This window comes from Mus caroli, unplaced genomic scaffold, assembly GCF_978045245.1.
Source record: "Mus caroli unplaced genomic scaffold, Mus_caroli_1 scaffold_11, whole genome shotgun sequence".
In the NCBI taxonomy this organism is placed as follows: Eukaryota; Metazoa; Chordata; class Mammalia; order Rodentia; family Muridae; genus Mus; species Mus caroli.
This window is the reverse complement of record NW_028227266.1, coordinates 3,130,641-3,146,538: the sequence shown is the minus strand read 5'-3', so window position 1 is coordinate 3,146,538 and position 15,898 is coordinate 3,130,641. Positions and strand designations below refer to the sequence as shown.

The 15,898-nt window shown below is 40.5% G+C and overlaps 1 protein-coding gene across 3 annotated transcripts in view; it reads right to left on the bottom strand.

Moving 5' to 3' along the window:
* Pdgfd (platelet derived growth factor D) overlaps positions 1-15,898 on the bottom strand; it is a 243,813-nt gene that overhangs the window by 8,381 nt on the left and 219,534 nt on the right. For all 3 annotated transcript variants that reach the window (XM_021172112.3, XM_021172114.3, XM_029482009.2), the window contains one exon: positions 9,448-9,662. In XM_021172112.3, the coding sequence (XP_021027771.1) occupies positions 9,448-9,662 (215 nt within the window). The remainder of the gene's footprint in view (positions 1-9,447; positions 9,663-15,898) is intronic.

The following is a 15,898-nucleotide window of genomic DNA, read 5'->3' as shown; positions in this document are numbered from 1 at the left end:
ACACAAAGGATAAACAGGATGAGAAAGAAATTAGGGAAACAGCCCCTTTCACAATCGTCACAAAAAATATAAAATAACTTCTTGTTACTCTAACTAAGGAAGTGAAAGATCTGTATGATAAGAACTTCAAGTGTCTGAAGAAAGAAATTAAAGAAGATTTCAGAAGATGGAAAGATCTCCCATGCTCATGGATTGCCAAGATTATTATAGGATTAATGACTATCTTGCAGAAAGCAATCCACAGATTCAATGCAACTCCCATCAAAATTCCAACTCAATTCTTCACTGAGTTACAAAGGGCAATTTGCAAATTCTTCTGGAATAACAAAAAACCTAGGATAGCAAAAAGTATTCTCAACAATAAAAATCCTCTGGGGGAATCACCATGCCTGACCTCAAGCTGTACTACAGAGCAATTGTGATAAAATCTGTACGGTACTGGTACAGCGACAGACAGGTAGATCAGTGGAATTGAAGACCCAGAAATGAGCCTACACACCTATGGTCACTTGATCATTGACAAGGGAGCTAAAACCATCCAATGGAAAAAAGACAGCATTTTCAACAAATGGTGCTGGCACATCTGGCAGTTATCATGTAGAAGAATGCAGATTGATCCATTCTTATCTCTTTGCACAAAGCTCAAGTCTAAGTGGATAAAAGAACTCCACATAAAACCAGAGACACTGAAATTTATAGAGATGGTGGGGAAAAGCCTCCAAGATATGGGCACAGGGGAAATATTCCTAAACAGAACAGCAATGGCCTGTACTGTAAGACCAAGAATCAACAAAGGGGACCTCATAAAATTGCAAAGCTTCTGTAGAGCCAAATATACTGTCAAGAAGACAAAAAGACCAACAACAGATTGGGAAATAATTTTTACTAATCCTAAATCTCATAGGGAACTAATATCCAATATATATAAAGAACTCAAGAAGCTGGACTCCAGAATATCAAATAACCCCATTAAAAATCGGGTACAGAGCTAAACAAAGAATTCTGAACTGAGGAATACGGAATGGCTGAGAAACACCTGAAAAAATGTTCAACATCCTTAATCATCAGGGAAATGCAAATCAAAACAAGCCTGAGATTCCACCCTACACCAGTCAGAATGGCTAGGATCAAAAATTCAGGAGACAGCAGATGCTGGCTAGGATTGGAGAAAGAGGAACACTCCTCCATTGCTGGTGGAATTGCAAGCTGGTACAACCACTCTGGAAATAAGTCTGGTGGTTCCTCAGAAAACTGTACATAGTACTACTGGCAGATCTGGCAATATATCTCCTGTGCATATACCCAGAAGATGTTCCAACTGGTAATAAGGACACATGCTCTTCTATGTTTATAGCAGCCTTACTTATAATAGCCAGAAGCTGGAAGGAACCCAGATTTCCCTCAACAGAGGAATGGATACAGAAAATGTGGTACATTTACACAATGGAGTACTACTCAGCAATTAAAAACAATGAATTTATGAAATTCTTAGGCAAATGGATGTATCTGGAGGATATCATCCTGAGTGAGGTAACCCAATCACTAAAGAAGTCACTTGATATGCACTCACTGATAAGTGGATATTAGCCCAGAAACCTAGAATACCCAAGATACAATTTCCAAAACACAAGAAAATCAAGAAGAGGGAAGACCAACTTGTGGATACTTCATTCCATTCTAGAATAGGGAATAAAATACCCATGGAAGGCATTGCAGAGACAAACTTTGGAGCTAAGATGAAAAGATGGACCATCCAGAGACTGCCCCACTCGGTGGTCCATCCCACAGTCAGCCACCAAATGTAGACACTATTGCATATGCCAGCATGATTTATCTGAAAGGAACCTGATATAGTTGTCTCTTGTGAGTCTATGCCAGTGCTTGGCATATATAGAAGTGGATGCTCACAGTCATCTATAGGCTAGAACACAGGGCCCCCAATGGAGGAGCTATACAAATTGCCCAAGGACCTGAAGGGGTCTGCAACCCCATAGGTGCAATAACAATATGAACTAATCAGTACCCCCAGGGCTTGTGTCTCTAGCTGCATATGTAGCAGAAGATGGCCTATTTGGCCAGCATTGGGAAGAAAGGCCTTGTTCTTGCAAACTTTATATGCCCCAGTACAGGGGAATGCCAGGGCCAAGAACTGAGAGTGTTTGGGTAGGGGAGCAGGGCAGGGTTGGGGGAGGGTATAGGAGACTCTTGGGATGGCATTTGAAATGTAAATGAAGAAAATATCTAATAGAAAAAAGAAAATTCCGTTTCCCTGCATCCTGCTCATGTCAGGTCATTGACGTTATAAGTTGACTGGAACTCTTGTTCTCAGTCTCACCTTAGGCTATGCCAATATGCAGAGTTCATGGCAATAAGTTCCATAGGACAGTGCAGGCAGCTAAGCTAGTATGTGATGATTGGTTTTAATCAATTTTCCATACACTAAAATCAATAAGTTGGGATTGTAAACTGAGGAACTATTTTGATTACCTGAGTTGACTTGTGAAGACTCACCCCAAATACTACCATTAGCATCTTAGACTAAGTGTTTGTCTCCCTTGACATCTCTATTGTGTTGCTAGTTATTTAATGGATATCAGAATCAGCATTTCCATTTGCAGGTTTGAACAAAAGTCATTTGCTCTGTAGGAAGCTCCAGGTGTCTGGTGCCATTTTATGATGACTGAGGGAAGCAGTGCAAACATACACTAACATTCTTTCTGTCTCTCTCTGTCTCTCTCTGTCTCTCCCCCTCCCTCTCTCCCCCTCCCTCTACCCATCACCCTCCCTCCCTCCCCCTCTCTTTCTCTCTCTCTCTCTCTCTCTCTCACACACACACACACATGTCAGTCTTCTTCCTCTAGAGAACCCTTATTGATACAGCATCACAATATTATCAGTAGAATAGGAGAAAGCAGAGAAAATAAATAAATTTATCTTCTGTCTCTGAAGTTTTTCGACTGTTGACTCAATGTTGAATCTAAACAATGGTAGTAAGTGTTTATTATGAAGGGGAGAACCAAAATAATATTAAATTATTATTATTAGTAGTAGTAGTAGTAACTATTAATTCAAAGTACTGGGATTGAATGTAGGATCTGACATTTGAGTGAATTATAGCTCCAGCCATGAGCCTTATTTTTTTTAAGAGTCACTATCTGAATTATCTTTTGGAAGGACAGAAATCCTTGGACAGACACTCACAGCTATTTCTTGTGAAATAAGTTATAGCCTTCCTGAAGCAGAATGAGAAATCCTCACTTGAACCCCAAATTCTGATGAACGGAGTGACCTTCATGTGAGGTGTGTACAAAGGGACAGAGGAGAAGACTGAAACAAGCAGACAGAGGAGCTTGGACTCAAACTCCCCAATTCTATCCGAATGGGCTCAGATTTCTCCACCACTTCATTACTACACAGAGCTCCACTCAGGCTGATCTGTTACTTGGGAAACATCAGCCACAAACTCAGAAAGAGAAGAAGGAATTATATTCTTCTAATTTTACACGCTGTTCAAAGATGACTATGAGAAATGCTAGGAAAGAACCTGAACCAAAAAACAATAAACCTAAAAAAATATTTTTATTAGCATTAATTAATTTATTTATTTATTAATTTATTTATTAATTTATTTATTTGTATGTGTGTGTGTGTGTGTGTGTTGTGTGCCTATGTACATCCAAATGTACATAGATGATAAAGAAGGACCTCTGGTGTCCTGGTCTGTACTTGCTGCCATATTATCTTGAACCAGGGTCTCTCTCTGAACATGGAGCTGGGTTGGCAGATGACAAGTCTCAGTTATTCCCCACCCCCTGCATCTCTTCCTGTCACAGTGATGGTGTTACAGACATATGTGGTCAAATCCAGGTTTTATATGGGTGCCAGGGATTTGAACTCAGATCCTCAGGATTGCTTGTCATTTATGATCATCCATTAACCCATTTCCCTAGCATCTGGAGTTTGAAAGCAGAAAATAACATTGTCCTGCCCTGAAGAATGTTCACCCCACTACAAGAGAAGTATCCTGCCTTATGCAAACACTGACAATGTTGGTGTCACCCAGACCTCTCTAATTCTGCACATTCTTATCTCTGAGTGTTAAGCACTGAAATACTTGTGGAGAAGTTTGCAAGCTTACTATGTGACACATTCTTCTTTTTTTAATTGGTTATTTTATTTATTTACATTTCAAATGTTATCCCCCTTCCCAGTTTCCTCTCCAAAAATCTCCTATCCTCTCCCACTCCCCTTACTTCTAAGAGGATGCTCCCCACCCACTCCCACTTCACCACCCTAGCATCCCCCTATGTTGGGGCATTGAGCCCCCATAGGACCAAGGGGTCCCATCCCATTGATGCCAGATAAGGCAATCCTCTGCAACATGTGCAGCTGGAACCATGGGTCCTTCCTTGTGTATTCTTTGGTTGGTGGTTTAGTTGCTGGGAGCTCTGGGGTGGGGTCGGGGGTGGGGTTCATTGGTTGATACTGTTGTTCTTCCTATGGGGTTTCAACTTCTTCAGAGCTTCCCCTATCTCCTCCATTGGAGTCTATGAGCTCAGTCTGATGGTTGGCTGTGAGCATATGTATCTGAATTGATCAGGCTCTAGCAGAGCCTCGACAGCTATAGCAGGCTCCTGTCAACAAGTGATTCTTGGCAACAGCAATACTGTCTGAGTTTGGTGTCCGCAAATGAGATGAATCCCTTCACTTAAGGCCACCATCGTCCATAGAAACTCATTTCACATCTTTTCACCTGCAAGCATGGACAAGGGGAACTGCCTTTAATCTAGCAGAGGTAAGAATACAGACACAGACCTAATAGAATAAAGGGTATAGGTTTCCTAATGAGATGAATCTCAGATTGTACCCGTTTCTGGAAATGGAAGAAAGTGTCTGCCGTTCTCTACCGAGCACCTGGATGTTTTAGGAGTTTGGTAGGAGAGTTGACACAAATGTTTGTTTCAGGTGTGCAATTGCTGACGAAGTGATTGATGCTGTTGGGTAGTTTTATCCTATGCTGGGCAGGTGCATTTCATATAGGACACTGCACTTTCAAAAGATTATTAATGTTTTATAACTCACGAACAAGGGGTCAAGGGCTCTCTCCTTTCTGAATTGTGAAAAGCAGCTCAGGGATGACTGTCATAATGAACAGAGGAATCAAGGAAAGAATGGTGTCTGGACCTTTCAGATTGCTCAGAACCAACTCTCTGTAATGCAACACTCTTATTGAGAGTTTCCAAAAATAAGGAATATAAAAAGAAAATCAAGTCAAAATCTCTTCCCTCGGAGTCCAGATAAAAGGAAAGCAGTCTGCAAATACATCAAAGCCTAGACTTGCACATTGTTAATCACAGTTACTGCACAGTAGATCTTTTCACTTTCCAGTTTATTTTAACTCCTACCAGTTACAGAACCCCAAATTTATCCTTTTTTGAAAGCCAGCACAGAACTTTGAGACTGAAGGCCAACCTCCAATCTGGAATTCATCAGGTCAGACAAAACCAAGACAGTACTTAAAAAAGCTTTTGATATGCAGTGATGATAAAAGCAAATTAAGTATGTAAATATTCTTCAGCCAGATGGACTCTAATGTCATGCAGCATGCTATTTTTAATTACTGCTGCTTTATCATTGTATCTTGGACATAACTACATAAATTGTTTCCAATGACTAATATTGTTATTAATTAGTTATCTTTATTTTGCATTAAAATTTCCATACCTTTAGGATGGTATGACAAAGTAATACTTTTTGTTATTACAAAGTACTTCAGAATGTAGGGAAAATACACAGTTGAGTCTGATTTTCAAAGGAGAAAAATATTGCAGACTAAATGTATCTTAGAAACTTTAGGTAACCAGTGTCATAATCTCTAATGTAACTACAGCTTAAATTATGAATGAAAGTGTTTCAAAAGCTTTTTTAAGGGCTGAGAGATATTTAGGCCAAAAAATTTGTTCCACACATGATATAGACAACTTTTTCCACACGCATACCCTACAGTTCATTAACTCTTTTTCTTACTTATACATAGAACCCTTCTTAATCCAATCAACATTTTTTTATTTCACTCACTACAAGTTTGACATCTATTATTCATATTTAAGTCAGCTTTCTTGCTTTTGTTATATAAATGGCATAGTTGCTTTTATTTATTTTGATATTAAAATAATCTTAGGCTGTGCTTTAGCTGTAACTCTTAGGATCTGAATTACAAGTTCCTTGCAAATAGCCAGTTCTGTCCTGTCATGGTCGGTTCCCTTATGCTTGTGACTTTTGACTCTTAGGATCTGAATTACAAGTTCCTTGCAAATAGCCAGTTCTGTCCTGTCATGGTCGGTTCCCTTATGCTTGTGACTTTTGACTGTGACCTCATCTTCTATGCAAAGTCAAGCACAGGCTCTGACTAAGGGTTCAGCATCCAGGAGACCCAGTTTCCTCAAGACACATAACTTTCTGTATCTTCCTATCTTCAGACTCAGTTCCCGCTGTGCTTCTTGAAGTGCCTGGTGCTATTGGTTTCTGAACCACTCTCCTGTGATAGTCTTCTCTTCCCATCTGATCAGTGTAGTTGTGGATAAACAATAGCCATATTTGAAAGCATTAACTGAGACTATTATTTCAAAACATTAATAAAGGAACATTAATTATGTCAAAAACACACACACACACACACAAAAAAAACAACAACAACACAGTGAGGAGGGGGGACAGCACCCTGCTGAAAGGACAGATTCTGCTTCCTTGGAAAGCAGTGAGTAGAGTCAACTATTCTTAAGAGTAAGAAAATACATTCTTTGTCGGTGTATAATGGTAAGTTCTGCCTCTCTAAGTTGAACTTTGCCACTGTTGTAAGAGATGCACATCAGTGCTGATGTGCAACAACAACAGCATGAAACACAAAAACACCTATTCAAACTAATATTTTGTTTATCATTCATCTCTGTATGTATGTATGTATGTATGTATCTATTTATCATCTATCTATCTAATCTATCTATCTATCTATCTATCTATCATCTATCTATCTATCTATCTATCTATCTATCTATCTATCTATCTATCTATCATCTATCTAATATGGACAGGGTCTCATTCTGCAGTTGAAGTTAGCCTGGAACTTATTATATAGCCTAGACTGACCTCTAATTTGTAGAAACTCTCCTGCCTCTGTCCCCTAAAGGCTGAGATTACATATTTAACCCATCATGCCCAGTTCAAAATCTGCTATTCCAAATCCAGATTCTTGCTTTGAGGGACTGTCTGTGCTTTCCTTTGTTTTCTTTGGTCCTCATGGTCAGCCACCAAGCACTATTGTCCATCAAACTCTCTCCTTAGCACCTGAAGCTGAATCTGCTTCACCAGCCAGTGAGTATTTTTAAACACATAGCCATGGATTCTTCACTCTTCCTGACCTTGCAGCCTTTGTTCAGTATCTATGAATACAACAGAAAAGGTTTCCTGTAGACATGGATCAAAATCTGATCAGTGAGTGGTTTGTGAACGAATGTGTTCTCAGTCCTCAGGCAGCTGTGTTTTCTTTATTACAAACGTTCTTCACCATTTTAATTGGTTTCCCCTGACTTTGGTCTTTACATTTACTTTTGCTTACTTCTTTCACAGTCCAAGAGCTAAGTTTCCAGGTAGTAGTGACTGCTATTTAGGAACAATAAGCACTTCCAGGAAAACAAAACATAGACTACTTCAACATTTATGCAATGAAAAGTTCTCTGACAATTTACATTTTTACTATTTGATTTAAAAAAAACAAACAAACATGTGATTATACTGAATAAAGTTTGGCCCTTAGTATTTTCTTATAGTCACCTAGAATTCACAGATATATCCTGTAAATAAACAGCAGATTTCTCTACAGGTCGAATGAAGATTCACTAGTCTTTATTGTGAGGCAATGGGCCATGCCAGGAAACCTGGTAAGACTGAGCAGAGTTGAAAGCCCTGGAACCCAGAAAGGGATGGTAGAAACTTCAGCTGCTCCACCCCCACCCTCGCCCCAGGCCCTTGTCATGTGACCACAGCATGCCATGATCTTGATGATCAGTCCCATGGGTGCAGTGCTCCCAAGCCCTTCCACATGCAAATGAGGCATCCCTGACATCTCATACCAAGCCAAACTAAAGCATCTGCTGTCAGATCCCAACCCACCCCCAAAATGTATATAAGATCCTCTCCAGAAAAAATAAAGATGTGTAAGAATTACTCTTTCACCTGAGAGCATCTGTTGTTTAAGAACTGTAATACTTCCCGGGGAAGACAATGCTCTCCTGAAGCTTTTGAGACTAGAAGCTCCTTGCTTGATAGCTGAGGCCCCTGCCAGCTTGGCTCTGCACAGCACAGCTGCTTGGAGCAATGGTGGTGGCAGCTGCAGCAGCAGAGACACCAGAGCAGCTGCTGCAGTTGCATTCTCCCCTCCCTGCTCATGCCCTCACTCTCCCCTTCTCTTGAATGTTCCCACCATGCTAGAGATATCAGCAGATAGCATTCAGTACACAGACCAGCACTTTATCATACAGGCTGTTATATAATCTATCACCATTGTACTGTGAAACTAGGATTCTCCTCTTCCAGATGCTATTAGCCATTGTGAATTATCTTGGTAGAATTTTAGCTTCTGACAACACATTCGCCTGGGTGAACAATTTAAGCAACCATATTTCTTTTTACACATTTCATTATTTTTGTCTTATGTGTTTTAGCATTTTGCCTGCATGTATGCATGTGCATCATGTGTGTGCAGTGCCTGTGGGGGCCAAAAGTGGCATTGAGTCCTATGGGACTAGTGTAAGGGACAGATTGAGCCACCATGTGTGGGCTGCGAACTGAACCCCATTTTTGTGACAAGTGAGAGACCCTAGTTCAAGTTAATAAGGCAGAAGACACCAGGGATTCTCCTCTATCATCTACTAGATGTACAGAGGCACAGAAAATCACTCCCTTGCTCCCTCTCTCTCTGTATCTCTCTGTCTGTCTGTCTGTCTGTCTGTCTCTCTCTCTCTCTCTCACACACAAATAAATAAATAAATAAATAAATAAATAAATAAATAAATAAATAAATAAATTCTACTAAATATATAATGAATGAACTAATAATTTTTTTAGTTTTGTGTATTTCCTAATTTATGTTCTTTCCTAGGATTCCTCTCATTCCTCTTTGAACAGAGTGTACAATTAGAAAAATAGCATTTGAAATTTGAAATGTATATAAAGAAAATATCTTAAAAAAAAGAAAAAGAAAGAAAAATGTAATTTTCTGCACTTTTTCTGAGTTTGTTACCAACAAGTGCTCTTACCCACTGAGCCATCTCTCTAGCCATTGACCAATGACGTTAAGAGGCATCTATCCCAGGACCCCACAGGTTGGGATAGATGATGTAGATGGGATAGCTGCATACATGTGCTGGCCTGATATTACTGATGCTGTACCTCGTGATACTTCTTCACTGTCTTCCCTGAGCTGCATGTGCAGGACTTCCAGTTGACAGTTCCGCAACCACAGTTGCCACCACAGCGCTGCACGAGGAGGCATCGTGGGAAGAAGACTGCATTGGTCAGCTTCAGCTCCTCCCTGAGGTTCACAGAGTGATTCCTGGGAGTGCAACTGTAACGCTTGACATCATCATTGAGCCTGTCCAGGTCCACTGTAGGCAAGCACACACAGGCAGTACATGAGCAGACTTGACAATAGGCAAAGATTCTGATCTGAGACAAGTCTCAAGGGGGAGTTAAATTTGTCCCTGGGATTTTACTATGGAACAGTATGGTTGGAATGATCCAATTTTTATTTTGATCCAATTCTTACTTTGACCTTCAAAATAACAACAAATCATTAGCTGGAATTTGAATCTTGGTTCAAGTCCTACAACTTGTGCATGTGTAATGTTTTTGACACAGGTTTCACATAGTCTAGGCTTGAGCTAAACTTGCTATAAACTGGAAATAATGTTGAACTCCTGATTCTCACCCCCTCCAATCCAGAGTACTGTGATTATAAGCCTGTGTCACTCAACCTAACCCTGGCACCTTAAAATTGTAGCAAAAACAAACAAACAAACAAACAAACAAACACCAAGCAAATAAGTAAAAAATGGCTGAAAAATAAAACAAAACAATTGGCAACTGTAAATGATTGTTTTTTTTTCTATTTCTTTATTAGATATCTTCTTTATTTACATTTCAAATGCTTTTCCAAACGTCCCCTATACACTTCCCCTGCCCTGCTCCCCTACCAACACACTCCCACTTCTTGGCCCTGGAATACCCCTGTACTGGGGCCTATAAAGTTTGCTAGACCATGGGGCCTCTCTTCTCAATGATGGCCGACTAGGCCATCTTCTGCTACATATGCAGCTAGAGACACGAGCTCAGGAGGTACTGATTAGTTCATATTGTTGTTCCACCTATAGGGTTGCAGACCCCTTCAGCTTTTGGGTACTTTAGCTCCTATATTGGGGGCCATGTGTTCCATCCTATAGATGACTGTGAGCATCCACGTCTGTATTTGCCAGGCATTGGTAAAGCCTCACAGGATACAGCTATATCAGGGTCCCTTCAGCAAAACCTTGCTGGCATATGCAATAGTGTCTGTTTGGTGGCTGATTATGGGATGGAACCACGGGTGAGGCAGTCTCTGAATGGTCCATCCTTTCATCTTAGCTCTAAACTTTGTCTCTGCAACCCCTTCCGTGGATACTTTATTCCGTATTCTAGGGAGGAAAGAAGTATCCACATGTTGGTCTTCCTTCTTGATTTTCTTGTGTTTTGGAAGTTGTATCTTGCACATTCTAGATTTCTGGGCTAATATCCACTTATCAGTGAGTGTATATAAAGTGACTTCTTTTGTGACTAGGTTACCTCACTCAGGATGATATCCCCCAGATACATCCATTTGCCCAAGAATTACATAAATTCATTGTTTTTAATAGCTGAGTAGTACTCCATTGTGTAAATGTACCACATTTTCTGTATCCATTCCTCTGTTGAGGGAAGTCTGGGTTCTTTCCAGCTTCTGGCTATTAAAATAGGGCTGCTATGAACATAGTGGAGCATGTGTCCTTATTACTAGTTAGAACATCTTCTGGGTATATGCCCAGGAGAGGTATTGCTGGATCCTCCGTGGTACTATGTCCAATTTTCTGAGGAACCGCCAGACTGATTTCCAGAGTGGTTGTACCAGCTTGCAATCCCACCAGCAATGGAGGAGTGTTCCTCTGTCTCCACATCCTAGCCAGCATCTGCTGTCACCTGAATTTTTGATCCTAGCCATTCTGACTAGTGTGAGGTGGAATCTCAGGGTTGTTTTGATTTGCATTTCCCTGATGATTAAGGATGTTGAACATTTTTTCAAGTGCTTCTCAGCCCTTTGATATTCCTCAGTTTAGAATTCCTTGTTAAGCTCTGTACCCCATTTTTTAATGGGGTTATTTAAATTTCTGGAGTTCAGCTTCTTGAGTTCTTTGTATGTGTTGGATATTAATCCCCTCTCAGATTTAAGATTGGTAAAAGTTCTTTCATAATCTGTTGGTGGCCTTATTGTCTTATTGACAGTATCTTTTGCCCTACAGAAGCTTTGCAATTTTATGAGGTCCCCTTTGTTGATTCTTGGTCTTGCAACACAGGCCATTGGTGTTATGTCTAGGAATTTTTCCCCTGTGCCCATGTCTTAGAGGCTTTTACCCACTTTCTCCTCTATAAATTTCAGTGTCTCTGGCTTTATGTGGAGGTCTTTGATTCACTTAGACTTGAGTTTTGTACAAGGAGATAAGAATGGGTCAATTTGCATTCTTCTACATGATAACTGCCAGTTGTGCCAGCACCACTTGTTGAAAATGCTGTCTTTTTCCACTGGATGGTTTTAGCTCCCTTGTCAAAGATCAAGTGAGCATAGGTGTGTGCGTTCATTTCTGGGTCTTCAATTCTATTCCACTAATCTACATGTCTGTCGCTATACCAGTACCATGCAGTTTGTTTTTGTTTTTGTTTTTGCTTTTTTATCACAATTCCTCTGTAATACAGCTTGAGGTCACGCATGGTGATTCCCCCAGAGGTTCTTTTATTGTTGAGAATAGTTTTTGCTATCCTAGTTTTTTTTTTTTTAATTCCAGAAGAATTTGCAAATTGCCCTTTCTAGCTCAGTGAAGAATTGAGTTGGAAGTTTGATGGGGATTGCATTGAATCTGTAGATTGCTTTCTGCAGGATAGCCATTTTTCCTATATTAATCCTGCCAATCCATGAGCATGGGAGATCTTTCCATCTTCTGAGATCTTCAATTTCTTTCTTCAGAGACTTGAATTTCTTATCATACAGATCTTTCCCTTCCTCAGTCAGAGTCACAAGAAGTTATTTTATATTTTTTGTGATGATTGTGAAAGGTGCTGTTTCCCTAATTTCTTTCTCATCCTATTTATCCTTTGTGTAGAGAAAGGCCACTTATTTTTTTTTTTTTTGAGTTAATTTTATATCCAGCTACTGCACTGAAAGTGTTTATCAGGTTTAAGAGTTCTCTGGTGGGATTTTTAGGGTCATTTATATATACTATAATATCATCTGCAAACCATGATATTTTGATTTCTTCCTTTCTAATTTGTATCCCCTTGGTCTCCTTTAATTTTCTAATTGCTCTAGCTAGGACTTCCAGTACTAAATTGAATAGGTAGGGAGTAAGTGGGCAGCCTTGTCTAGTCCCTGATTTTGGTGGGTTTTTTTCCAGCTTCTATCCATTTACTTTGATGTTGTCTATTGGTTTGCTGTATATTGCTTTTACTATGTTTAGATATGGGCCTTGAATTTCTAATCTTTCCATAACTTTTATCACGAAGGTGTGTTGGATTTTGTCAAATGCTTTCTCAGCATCTAACAACATGATCATGCGATTTTTTTCTTTGAGTTTGTTTATATAGTGGAGTTCATTGATGGATTTCCATATATTAAACCATCCCTGCATCCCTGGGATGAAGCCTACTTGGTCATGATGGATGGTCTTTTTTTTTTTTTTGGTTTTTCGAGACAGGGTTTCTCTGTGTAGCCCTGGCTGTCCTGGAGCTCACTTTGTAGACCAGGCTGGCCTCAAACTCAGAAATCCGCCTGCCTCTGCCTCCCGAGTGCTGGGATTAAAGGCGTGCGCCACCACGCCCGGCTTGGATGGTCTTTTTGATGTGTACTTGGATTCCATTTGCGAGGATTTTATTGGGTATTTTTGCATCAATATTCATAAGGGAAATTGGTCTGAAGTTCTCTTTGTTTCTTGGATCTTTGTGTGGTTTAGGTATCAGAGTAATTGTGGCTTCATAGAATGAATTGGGTAGAGTACCTTCTGTTTCTATTTTGTGGAAGAGTTTGAGAAGAGTTGGAATTAGGTCTTCTTTGAAGGTCTGATAGAACTCTGCACTAAACCCATCTGGTCCAGGGCTTTTTTTTGGTTGGGAGACTTTTAATGAATGCTTCTATTTCTTTAGGGGAAATGGGACTGTTCAGATCTTTAATCTGATCCTGATTTAACTTTGGTACCTGGTATCTGTCTAGGAAGTTTTCCATTTCATGGAGGTTTTCCAGTTTTGTTGAGTATAGACTTTTGTAGTCAGTTCTGATGTTTTGAATTTTCTCAGGATCTGTTGTTATGTCTCCTTTTTCATTTCTGATTTTGTTAATTAGGATACTGTCCCTATGCCCTCTAGTTTGTTTGGCTAACGGTTTTTCTATCTTGTTGATTTTCTCAAAGAACCAGCTCCTGGTTTGGTTGATTCTTTGAATAGTTCTTTTTGTTTCCACTTGGTTGATTTCAGTAAATATGATTCTTAAGTTTGCCTTTTGCCATCTGATAATCTCTGGAGTTAGTTGTTATAGTTGTCTCTGGTTGGATTTTGTTCCTCCTGTGATTCTATTAGCCTCTGTCAGCAGGTCTGGGAGTCTAGCTCTCTCCTGAGTCTCAGTGGTCAGAGTACTCTCTGCAGGCAAGCTCTCCTCTTGCAGGGAAGGTGCAAAGATATCTGGCATTTAGACCTGCCTCCTGGCTGAAGATGAAGGCCTGAAACAGGGCCTGTCCCAGAAGATGTGTTGCCTCTGCAGTCTGCAATCTCACCTGCACAGACTGGTCTCTGAGGGACATAGGACACATGATGGTTCTCTTACCTGCTCTCCTTTGTCGAGGAAGGTGTCCGGATGTCTGGAGCCCAAAATAGGGTCTTTCCCAGAAGTTGTGTCGCTTTTGCCTGTGCCAGAAGCTGTGTCCCTTCTGCAGTCTGCTTGCTCACCCTTCACAGTCCATGAGCTGACCTGCACAGACTGGTCTCTGAGGGATCAGGGACCCAAGATGGATTCATCACCTGCTCTGAAAGAACCCTCTGGGACAGTCACCTCTCCTCTGGTGAGGAAGGTGTGGGAATGTCTGGAGCCCAAAAAGAGGTCTGTCCTAGAAGCTGTGTTGCTTCTGCCTGGCCCAGAAGCTGTGCTGGTTGTGTAGTCCGCATTCTCACCTCTGCAGACTAGTCTCTGAGGGATAGGGACCCAAGATGGCTCCCTTACCTGCTCAGGCTAAGCCCTCCTGGGCGGACACCTCTCCTCTGGCGGGGAAGGTGCCTGGCTGTTTGGAGCCCCAAAAGGGGTCTGTCCCAGAAGCTGTGTTGCTTCTACCTGTCCCAGAAACTGTGTTGCTTCTGCAGTCTGCTTACTCACCCTTCACAATCTGTTAGCTGACCTGCGCAGCTCAGCATCCTTTAAGAATGCCTGGTATATTCGTTTTCTGAACCTTCTTGGGGGTTTCCTTTCAGAAGCAACTTTTCCATGCTCTTATTACAAATTCCTTTTTGGTAGGAATCCAGAAGTGTTATATTGAATATGAAAGTGCTTAATGCATCCAGACTTGGGGTCACAGATTGAAATGTCTCTTGTGTCACATATTCTGGAAGTTACATTTGTCTGTGATAACAGGGAGTTTCCTTATGCATTCTTCATTTGCTGCTGTTTAAGATGACAACTTCCTTCCCAATAAAAATTCACTTACACCTCCTGCCTTAGTAGCTCTGGTATTCACTTTACCTTGTGAGAGAAGTATCATGTTGCTGCCAGAATACAAGCATTGCCTTGAGAAAATTAAAATGCATGTCCTTTCTTAATACACTAGAAAGGAGAAATAAAGTACGAAAATCCAAGTCTAAACTTTAGTACTTTTCAATGCAGATCTGTGCATATATGAGAGGGTATCTGGTTTGTCCAGTGATTGTTCTTTAGAGTGTTGAACCACTATACTGTGTGTTTGCTAATCATTGACTGTAGTCCCAAAAGAGCCTTGTGAAAATATTATGCCCTATGTAACAGCAGAGTAACATAAAAATAAAACTACATTTTATAAAACTAAAAAAAGGAATTCCTGATTCAGGTCCAGTGATGTTGGTTTTCTTCTTTCCACCTGTGTGTTTCTCCATTTCTCTGTTAGGAAAGAGGTGAGGGCAGGTTGACATTTTCTCTTCACATTCATTATTCTTATTTTTTAAAAAGGTAGGGAGCAAAGGAATGTAATAGAGGTTACCTAGCATAAAACTGCAGTAAGGAAAGCTCAGTGCTGATATGCCCTGTCTCTGCCTTCTCAGGCATCATGACCCACCCAGCCCCCACTCTGTTCATTGCATCTGTTTATTCTTCTGTTGGACAAATGCATTGTCATTGTCACTGGCAGCAGATTTGGCTCTCTACCTCTGCCTGGTCTCGCATCCCAGTAATGCATGAGCCAACATGAGTATTTATCTCAAGGTGACACTTGTAATTGCTGACTGCTGCACTTCTTAATCCATTTATGCAATCCTTCCTGCTTTGCTTGCAGTTGTTGGCAGGGCTTTAGCAGCAATAAAAATGGTTCCTTTCCCAAGACAGAGTTCATTCAAT